Source organism: Miniopterus schreibersii (genome assembly GCF_964146895.1).
Source record: "Miniopterus schreibersii genome assembly, chromosome: 4".
NCBI classification, from domain to species: Eukaryota; Metazoa; Chordata; class Mammalia; order Chiroptera; family Miniopteridae; genus Miniopterus; species Miniopterus schreibersii.
Window position 1 is genome coordinate 63,025,124 of NC_138105.1, and position 10,889 is coordinate 63,036,012.

The following is a 10,889-nucleotide window of genomic DNA, read 5'->3' on the forward strand; positions in this document are numbered from 1 at the left end:
CCCTTCTTGGTCTGTATCTTCTTTCTCCAGGTCAACACTGGACACCCGCCCCATGCTCCTGACCTCTGTAGGGGGGAATGGGTTTAGTCCTGGTGGAGAGGGAGGGTGTGCACATGCAGGTCTCCCTCTGCAACAGTTCCATTTTATTGAAGTCATTTTTCTCCTCCTGTCAGCAGACCCAGCTGCAGGCAGCCCCTCCCTCCCACTCTCAGAAGAGCTGAGAAAAAAAACAAAGCTTAATTGAATCCCACACTGAGGGGAGGGGTATAAGCAGCTGGGCAGAGGGGCAGGTGCAATGGGGAAAGGCCCCCAGCACAGGGAGGCCAAGGAAGCCCAGGACCTCAGTGGGTCTGATGGTAGCCTATAATTATCATCCTAATGGGATTATATTATCATTGCTATATTGTGTCTGCTTCCGTGGAACATGCCTGTACATAAGCTCCTTCTACACATGAGCTTGAGCCTCATCACCAGGGCTGAAGCATTGCTCTTGGGGAGCCTGAGACCCACACAAGCCACATGACTCGCCCACAGCCACACCGTGCTGTGGAGTGGGAAGTCCTGGGCTGGAATTCCACCATGGACTGCTCACCAGGCAAGTCAGGGTTCAGATTTGCAGGCCCCTAGATGTACCAGGGAGGGGACACTGCATAAGCAAAGGCTCCAGGAAGGGTGTGTGGGCTTCAGTGTGGGTTATGCACAGGGTGTGGGGCCGTGATGAGCCATGGAAGGTTTCCAAGCAGGGCAGCAGGAGAAGGCAGTGGACAGACGGGGCGAGCAGTACAGCCGAGGCTGAGGTGGAGTGGATGGAAGCCCCAGCTGGCTGGATTCCCAAGCCCCTGCCCTTTACTTCTTGAATGTGCCTGCTACCCCAGTACTTCTTCCCTATTTCAGGTTCTGCTCCTTCTGCAAAGCCCTCCCTGATCAATGTTCACTTCCTCACCCCAGGGCCACATTCCCCAGCTCTCTAAGATGTACAAATCCCAGGCCTCAGGATGCTGCCTTTCTTCCTGTCAGACTGGGGCACACCTAGCTTGGTGCTTTTCTTCCTTCCTCATACTGGAGACTCGCTGTATCAGTGTTCCTTGGCTGCAAATGATTAAAAAAACAAAACAAAAAAAAGAACAAGTCAAGCTAAGAAAGGACTTCGTTGCTCCTCTGAACTGAAATGGTGTGCAGTTATGGTCTTCACGTACAGCTGGATCCGGGTGCCCACAAGGTCTCCAGGCATCTAAGTCCTCATCTTGTGGCTCTCGTGCCCACTGTGCTGGCTCCAGTCTGAGAAGGGGGCACCATTTTGTGATTTACACCAAATGAGGTGCATGTTAGTGGTGGCACTGGATGCCCACAGCCCTCCTGAAAGTAGGAAGACTCAGGGTGGTAGATGGGCTGGGAAGAGAGTGCCAATGCTGCCTTTGTTTGCACCACGCCCGAGTCCTGGGACGCTGCAGGTGCAAATAACAGGTCATTCTGATCAGATTGATAGTACAAGGCAGTGTATTACGCTGACAAGGACTATAAAAGAGGGTCTGATCTCATCGGAGGGGGGGCTGCCCTGAGGAAGAGGCAGTAGGTGGAGACTCAAAGGCTGAGTGAGAGGACAGGCGAGGCTATTCCCAGTGAGGAACCAGCATAGAGGAGAGAAGGGGCCCCGTGGAGCCACTGGCCCCGCCATGCCCTTTTTGGCATTCTGAGGCACAGGGCAGCCACAGCACGCACACACACAAGCACGCACACGGCGACACACCTGTGCAGTTACATAGCAACACTTATGCACACACATGGTTACATACATGTACAAGGGTACACACAGAAAAACACATGCATAGTCCATGTAGAAATGCAAGCACACGTACTCACACTTGCTGACATACACATGGCTATTTGTGTGCACACATGCACTCACATGGTTATGCCCACAATGACACCTGTGAACAAACATGACTGTACTCTCACATGCACATTGTTACACTAGCATACACATACATGTGCATAAGGCACACATGTAGTTACACGTGTGCAGAAGCACAGCTGTGTTTGTGCACATATACATGGTCCCCACATGCACGCACACAAGCTGCCCATTGATGAGTGGCTGGTGGGAAAGAGGAGAGAAGGCACCCGGTTGCCCTGGCAACACATCCTGGGTCCCTACCAGGCCTCGTTAGCATGGCTCATCTGGCAGTTGTCAGCGGGTGGAGGGCTGTTCAGGACCCCAACCCCGCACAAAGGCTCCTGGTGGCTTCGTGACAGCCCTGACAGTCTGGGCCCCAGTGGGGATAAGGACAGAGGAAGGAGTGGGCCTGGGGTCAGAGCAAGAAACAGGGCCCTGTGGGGAGAGACACAGCCTGCCCTGGGGTACGTGAGGACAAAAGCGCGGGGGCCGGCCTCCTGGCTGACACGCTTGCCTCCTGATTCCCGTCTGACAGCAGGGGCTAGGGCAGGCCAGACGAGAATGAGGGTCAGGCCAGTGGGGGTGCTCCTGCGTTGGCAGCTGATGGGATCCAAGGGGTCCCCATTAATGATGGCACCAATGTCCAGTCTTTGTCCCTAGGGGACAGAGCCCGGAAGGGGCCGGTCCTGCCAATTCTCTCCTTGGTGGCCGCAGCGAGGGCATGGGTTTGAGTACTGGCCCCGTTAACTAGGCTGCCTTGGGCAGGTCACCGAACCTGTGAGGTGAGGATGTGGACAGGCTTCTCGGGCTGCTGTGAAGGCCATTCGTGTAGATGGAGAGTCAGAGCAGTGCCCAGACACCTGCTGAGTGACTGTCAGATGTTATAAAAGGGTCTGGGGGGCCCCCAAGGCATTGCCCTGTGCAATCCTGCTTCCTTGCCTCCCCCCTAACCAAGCAGAGGGTCTGAAAGGGTTGAGGACTTCACTGATCTTGAAGGCTCCCACCATCCTCCTTGGAATTCAAGACAAAATCCCTCTCGTTACTAAACAGCAAAGAAGGCAAACCTCCACCCCCGCATTCCCGAAACACCTTTATTGCACTAAAAACAGCATTTATAAACAAACACACTTGGGGAGGGTGTCTTAAAGGTTTACCCACTGTCAACTTCGAACACAAAGATATGAAACAGTGCAGAGGCATGTAAAAATGGGAGGCCCCAGAGGGAAAGCAGGGAAAAGGAGCGGTCAGGGTCAGGAAGAAGGGGAGGGGTATGAGCTCCAAGCATCTAACTCCTTGCAGGGTCCTGTCGCCTCCTCGGCCCACAAGGTAGGTTCCAGAGTGAAGCGGGGAGCCCCTATGAAGGCAGGAGCAGAAGCATGAAGGAGCAGGCACAGGACGGAGGCCAGAGGGGGCAATGAAAGGGACCCCAGTTCCAAGTGCCCCTCCCTCTCAGTCTGCAGGGTACACTGGAAATCTGCTTCTTCAACTCCCCCTTCGTGGGACTTGGAAACCTAGATCAAGAGAGACACTGTTTGAACAGGGAGGGGCATCTCAATGGGCTTCCCTGGTCCATCCATGCCCAGCGGGCAGCCTGGGAGAGATGAAGGGGCAGGCTGGCCTGGACTCGCTGGCCCCTGCTTCAAACTGTACCGTTTGTTTCATTGAACTGGAAAGCCTCCACAAAAATCACTTAAGGCCCCACATGCTGACACAACAAGCAAACCTGTGCAGCCACCTAGCAGCAAGAAAAGCCACAACCAGGGTCCCTCCCAGCCCGCCCTTCTGTCCCTTTGTCCCACCCACCCTCCTTAACCAAAACCTATTTACACACATTGAGTAAAAGCCACATCCATCAGTCACTGGGCATCACTCCCTGGTGTCCAGCTGCCAAGGGTGCTGGGCAGGAGAGGGCGGGGTGGCAACCTGGGAGGGATGGGGGGATGGGGGCCATGGGCAAAGGGCCTGCTGTCTGGGTGCCTTCTGAGCATCCCTCTCCAGACGAGGGATGCTCCAGATGCCCCAGCAGGGCCAGGGGTCTCAAGCAGGTGCAGAGGATGGGCTAGGCAGGTCTGAGCCCGAAAAGCAAGCAAAGAAGATGTTGGAGGGAAACAGCCCATGGGGATGGAAGGGCTGCCTGGCTCCAGGGACAGAAGAGGAGCCATTGTTCCCATTTTCATTTTCTAGGACTTCCTGCACCATAAGCTCCACGGCACTGCTGCCTCCCACAGACCCATGGGGCCCTGTTGGCAGAACCTTGAGCCTGGCACTGCTTTCTGGGGGGCGTCTGGCGGGCCTGGGGGAGGAGGTCACTTATGCAACACAGGAAAAGATTCAGCTCATTCTTAGGACTGGAGACCTCTAGGTCTGTGATCCACCTGGGTCACCTCTTGGCACAGGTTTCCAGCCACCTGAGAATCCCTTTTCAAAACTCTGAAAGGGTTGAGGCCACATCGAGGGGGATGAAACTTGGGGCACAGGGGCAATGCTCAGCCCTGCAAATGGTGTTCTCTTCCCTGGAAGCCCCATCTCTTCCTCCTCCAAAACACGTAATCCATAAAAAATAGTATCCTGGTCACCATGCAGCATCCCAGGAAAGCCCCAGCTGCAGCTCAGCATCAGGGCCAGCCCAGCCCTAGTGTAAACCCACCTCCCGCTCCCAGCCCCCGCCCAGCCCATTGGTCTCCCGCCTGCCAGACTCTGAGTGAGGGGGGAGGGGGGTCTCCCCTGGGCACCTGCCACCTGCGGAAACGGAGAGCGGCCGCAAGGGGCCTTTACAAGAAGGGGAGCAGGGAGGTGAGGGGCAGCTCCTTCTCGCCCAGCAGCGTGTCCCGCTTGAGGCTGCTGCCCTTGTTGACCACCTTGATCCTGAGGGCCAGTTTTCGGACGCTGGCCGGCCCGAGGCCATCGAAAAAGAAGTCCTCATTGAAGACGGGGTGGCGGCTGTTCTTAATGATGGTGCTGCGCTGCTTCTGGAGCTTCCCGGGGACCAGGCACAGGCCCACGCAGCAGTTGATGCTCCGGGCGTCGCACAGGTGGTCGTACAGGCCCTCGGCGGCCAGCAGGCGCACTCGCAGGCGCGCCTGCGCCGCCTCGTACTCGGCCAGCAGCCGCACGCTGCCCCGCGCGCCCAGGCGCACGGCGTGCTCGGCGCGGGGCGCCCGGCCCGGCTCCGCGCCCGGCTCGGCCGCCCTGCGCGTCAGGCGGCGCCGCGCCCCGGGGCTGGTGTCGGGCGTGCTGTCGTCCGCCGACAGGGAGCCGTGGCGGCCCACGGAGTGCTTGAGCTGGCTCACCTTGGCCTGGCTGTCCTGCGCGAAGCCTTTGAGCAGCGACACGGAGCGCGACAGCAGCGGGGACCCGAACGGCGAGGACTCGGCCGAGGACCCCGTGTCGCTCTCCCCGCCGCTGAAGTAGCGGCTGGGGCTCATGAGCGCCCCGCCGGCCTCCCGGGCCGCCCCGTCGCCACCGTCGGCCTTGCCGCCCCCCCGCCGGCGCCGGGCTCCCGGGGAGCCCACCTGCGCCAGGGCGCCGTGCTCGCTGTGGAACAGGGACTCCTTGCGCCGCGTGTGCGGGCTCTCGGCCAGCGTGGCGAAGCCGTAGGACGTCTGGGCCTTGGGCACCGAGGGCAGGGACATGGCGCCCTGCGCCTGGGGGTCGGAGTTGGTGGCGGCCTCCTCGGCCGGCCAGTCCTCGGCGCTCTCGATCTGGATCACGTGCCGCGTGGCCGCCCTCAGCAGGCTCTTGCTCTCGGCCGCCAGCTTGGCGGGCAGCCGGGGGCTCCGGGGGGCGCGGCGCGGCGAGGCGGAGGCCGGGCTCTGCTCCGCGGCCGCGCCCGGCTCCGCCTGCCCCTCGGGCTCCGCGGGGCCGGCCGGCAGCTTGGGGGGGATGAAGAAGTCGGGGATCTTGTCGGGCGTGAGCACGTTACTGTACAGGGGCCCCTTGGCGGCCTTGTCGCCCGCCTCGCCCCCGGCGGCGCCGTTCTCCCCGGACCCCCGAAGCCGCTCCAGAAACCACATGTTGGTTTTCTTCATGGGGGCGGCCGGCGGCAGGCCGGGGCGTCTGCGGAGGCTGGGAAGAGAAGCGGCCGGGCGCTGCAGGCCTGCGGGCACCGGGGGCTGAAGGCAGGTCCCGGGCACCCGTCTGGGGGAGCCACCTGGACCCGGGGCCCGCAGGACCCGGGGCGGGGGTGCGCTTGACTCCCCGCTCCCCTCCCCGGGGGTCGCGCTGAACTTCCGAGCACCCAAGCGCAAGGGAGGGAGGTGGGGGCAGCGCCCCGACTCTAGGGGAGCTCCCAGCGGAGAGAGGCCCCTCTCCCACCCCACCCCCGTTTTGAGGATCTCAAAGCGCTTTTTAAAGGGTTTCACGCCCGGTCTACAGGGACGACACCTCAGGGTGTGGGTGGACCCCCAGATGTCCCAGCTCCGCCCCCCCCGGGCTCCCACCCACCTGTGGCTTCTCCCCAGGCTGAGGGTCGGGCGAGCGGGTGGGGGCAGGGAGAGGAGCGGGACCCGGGGACCCGGAGCGCGGCCGGCCGACCCCTCCCCGCGCCTCCCCCTCCCCTCGGTCAACTCAGCCTGGGGTGGGGGTGGGGTCCCAGCAGCCCCCGGGAACGTGGCGGGGTCCCCGAGCCCGCCTTACCAGGGTGGTGCGCCGAGGCCGAGGCTGTCCCGCGCACCGGCCGGCTCGGCGCGGAGGCCCGGGGTCTGCGGCGGGGACGCGGCGGCGGCAGGCTCGGGGCGGCGGCGGCCGCGCAGTAGGACTCATTCACCGGCCGCGGCGGGAAACCGCCCAGCCGGGCCGCCGCGCCGCCGTATTCTCTCTAGTACCGCCGCACCCCCACCCCGGCGGGCGGCGCCCCGAGCCTCGCGGGCACCCAGCGGGCCGACGAGGGTCAGTGGGGGACAGCAGGCGGTCGCAGTTTGCAGGTGACTACCACCAGCGCGGGCCCCTGCGGAGGGGGGAGCCTCTGCCTCAGTTCATTTGGGGAGGCGCGCAGGCCCGTACGTGCTGCAGGCCCTTTCTCTGGGGAGCAGCTTTCCCGACTTTCGACGATGAATAAAATAGCAGTAATAATAACTGCATCTGAATTTACTGTTGAGCGCTTTCTCAGTGCCCCGCTCTAACGTCCTTCCCCCAGCTGTCTCCCCCGTTTGTAGGCAGGAGAAAGGTGAGGGTTTCCTTCTAGAAAGGACCCAGGAGCTAAGCCCGGCTCCTCCTGATGGATGGGCATGGCTCAGTGCAGCGGCCCCCAAAAGCCAGGGAGAGGGCTGCTCCTCCATGTCATGGACAGATGCTTATTGAGCATTTGCTGGACGCTGGACAGGGATCCAAACACTGGGGACATAGCTGTGATCAAGGGATGTAGCGCCCTCTTTGTGATGCATCCCAGGGGAGCAGTGCTAACAGAGAGGCACACAAGTGAATAGGAATTGTCAGGAACATGTGATTAGAGGAGAGCTGGGAGAGCACCAGGGTGCCATCTACAGATAGAGAAACCAAGGCAATCCCGGGCCTGGCAGCTTCTAAGATCTCAGGGTCCCTCTGGGATCCCACACCCCTGCCTTGTGATCTGCCAGCCCTAACACCTCTGCTTCCTCACTCTGCCCTACCTCTCAGCCTCAGGTCCCCCCTCTGGAACCCAAGGCTGACCAGTTCCAAGTCCAGTCTCAATTTGTGAGAAGCCAGCAAGATAATAAGGCCAGATGGAGGCCCCACCCCTCCAACACATCCACTAGACCTTGGAGGGAGGTGGAATTTAGAGTCCCATTGTCCACACGGGGAAAGCCAGGCTCAGAGGGGGCCATGACTCCAAGAGGCCTGTCTCAGATTTGCTCACCCAGCAAACACTGAGCCTCCCCCCAACCCCCCAGCACCTTTGTGCTGGGGCAACACTGGCATGGCCCCACTGTCTGCCAGGGGAGGCAGATACCAGTGAATGCATCACCTCACCACTGACTGGGTCAGCCCCAGTCTCACAGCCTGACAGAGCCTGTTGAACCTCAACTTTAGCTATCATGAAGAGTGCCCTAGAGCAATTACTTGTGTGATTCCATTGCTCCACTGGGTGTAGAGCTGCGGTCAGAAGAGTAGTTGTGGTCTTAGCCCTACAGTGTCTCCAAGATGCTGGGGTCTTTAATGAAAACTTGCCAGACAAATGGACGGATTACAGGAAGGATGACTCCTGGAACAGCGCCCCTTTCTGCAGTGGGGGCCTCAGGGGCCTCAGCGACCTTCTTCCATTAACTGGACAGGGACAGTGGGGCCCAGGAAGGGGAAGTGACCAGCTAGGGTATGCAAGAAGGGGCAATGCCAGGCTGACCTGGGAACTGACCTGGGAACTGGGGGCTTCAATCCCCACTCACCCTTGCCCAGCTGGGGACAAGGTCTCTCTTCCCAGTTCGGCTGGGAGAGGATGCAGTGAGTTTATTCTGTGCTGACTCCTGTGCTAAGCAACTCAGACACTAATCTGGTGCCACTCAAACAGGGTTCGAATCCTGCTACCAACATTTCCTGCTTTGTGACTTCTGGCAAGCATCCAAACCTCTCTGCCTCTTTCTCCTCAGTGGCCCACAGGCATCATAGCATCAGAAATACTATTTTCTTTTTTTTCTTTTTTTAAATATATCTTTATTGATTTCAGAGAGAGGAAAGGAGGAGGAGAGAGAGAGATAGAAACATCAATGATGAGAGTCATTGACCGGCTGCAGCCTGCAACCTGGGCATGTGCCCTGACCGGGAATCGAACCCCAATCTCCTGGATCCTAGGTTGATGCTCAACTGCTGAGCCACTCCCGGCCAGGCCAGAGTTACTATTTTCAAAGTACTTAAACAGGACCTAAACATGTGTAAGTGTTGGTCATCACTTCACAAAAGCTGCTACTGGTGAGGAAAGAGACTGAGCCAGGCGGAGGCCTTGCCAGACCTCGAAGTGAACCCAAAATCTTTGGCCTAGCTCAGCCAGAAGCCCCACCCCTACTCCCCCACCCCACCACATTTGGGGCTGGGGAAACTGAGGCCCAGAGAGGAAAAGTACCTGGGGATAGATCCCAAACACCTGCCCTGTGGACTGCCACAGAACCCACCCTGGAAGGGACCAGGGCAGGGAGGCCACCAGCTCTGACTCCAAACAGGAACCTCTCCAAGTCAACAAAACCTTCTGCCTCCTCTGCAGAGCCCTGTGACTGAGAGATGTGTCAGCCCCCCCATTACTCCCCCAAACCCTGAACTGTAGCCTCCCTGGAATCAGAGATGAGGAGGCTGTGGTTTCAGGCTCAAGCTGGGGAGGGGGCCCAGAAGGTTTCCACCAACCCCACGCACCCTAAGTCGTGCAACCTCATGCTGTGTGGCCTGGGTCTTCACCCCCTCCTCAGTCCTAGCCCTCTCCCCCACCCCAAGGAACATACTATATGGAAAGGGGAAAGTGGCAAGTCTCAAAGAAGATACAGGAAAGTGGTGCTTCCCAGGATTCAGACCTGAGTCATAGGCTGCCCCCTGTGGCCATCCAACAGACAGGCTTGGAGGGCACACAGAGAGGTGGCTCAAAGACAAAGAGGCTGTCATCCCATCTCCAGGCCTCAGGAGCCACTTGTGCCCATGCAGCTCTGGGCTCTAAGCTGTCTTCTCCTTTGAGAAAGGGGAGGGAAGGCCTGTCTGCAAGCTCCCAAGAGGGACTCAGGTTCGACAAGGCACTGGGGGAGGGGGCATCAGATAAGGAAACTGAAGCATGGGGGAATGGCCTGATTCTGCGGAGTGCCCAGTTCAGAGAAGGAAGCAACTGGTCCAAAGCTGCACAGCAGAATTTGAAACAACATCTCCACTACCTCCCACCCCAGGGCTCCCTGAGGGTGAGGCTGAGGCAGGGAGCATTTGCTGACTGAATAACTGCAGGTAGAATGGACTGGAAGCAGTGTGGGAACCTAGCTAGAGCCAGGCTCCTAGTTCCTGTCACCATGGGGATTCCCCAGACCTGGCTTTCCTGGGTCAGGGAGCAGGATGGGGGATGTGATGAGGTTAAAACCCCAGCTCTGCCACCTCCCCGTGGTGTGGCCTTGGGAAGTCACCTTACCCTTCTGAGCCTCCATTTCCTCATCTTTAAAGTGGGGAGAATCTGAGCACCTTGAGTTTGTGCGGTTCTCAACACATGTCTAGCAGGAGTGTTAGGTGAGACTGAAGGGGATGGTACCAGGCCTTGGAGGACCCAGAGCTATTAATGAATGAATGAATGAATGAATGAATGAATGAATGAATGAATGAAGCAAGAGCAAATCTCTGGCCTACAAATCTCTGGAATCACACTTCTTCACAGTATTTGGTCCAGCCCCCAGGGCATTCTCTCAGCTGCCCCCATTCCTATCCTGCCCCCAACAGTATATTTCTCACTTGGGAATCTTATCACCTCTCTGCTTAAAAGGTCCCTAGCAGCTCTTCCTGGCACTCAGCTTTGCCTCTGCTGTTCCCACTCCACTGCCTGCCCCCTCCTCCTCCCCCCATTTCACCTCCTGCCACTGGCCATCCTTCTGCCCCTGAATGTGCTGTGCTCCACACACCACAGGGCCTTTGCAAATGATGCTCCCCCTGCCCAGAACTCTATCCTACTCATCCTCTAGATCAAAGCCCGTGTCATTCCCACAGGGAAGCCTCCAGGATTTCCTGGGATCTCTAAGCTCCAAGACTTTCCCCTTTTCACACTTGTCATTAGACACCCTGTGGTGATTTGTTGATTAATGTCATTTGAGTGTTAATTCCACAAGGACTGGTCTGTCTTAGTCACTGTTGCATCCCCCTTACCCACCAGAGCTTCTGGCAGATAAGAGAAGCTCAATGCAAGCAATTAAAGGGTCTTGGGAAGCAGGGGGAAGGGGTGTGGATGGACTGATGAATGAATAATACATAGATGGGTGGGTGGGTGGATGGACAAGCATGATGGGTGGATGGATGGATGGATGGATGGATGGATGGATGGATAAAGGACGGATGGATGGACTGGTGGCTCTCAGTC

General features: G+C 58.8%; 1 protein-coding gene across 1 annotated transcript; it reads right to left on the reverse strand.

Moving 5' to 3' along the window:
• Positions 1–4,665: 4,665 nt before the first annotated feature.
• Positions 4,666–5,931, reverse strand: C2CD4C (C2 calcium dependent domain containing 4C; the record flags this gene model as incomplete). The annotated part of the gene is made up of 1 exon (XM_081135840.1): positions 4,666–5,931. The coding sequence occupies exon 1, from the start codon at positions 5,920–5,922 to the stop codon at positions 4,666–4,668; it is 1,257 nt and encodes a 418-aa protein (XP_080991966.1). The 5' UTR covers positions 5,923–5,931.
• Between the last annotated feature and the right edge of the window lie 4,958 nt (positions 5,932–10,889).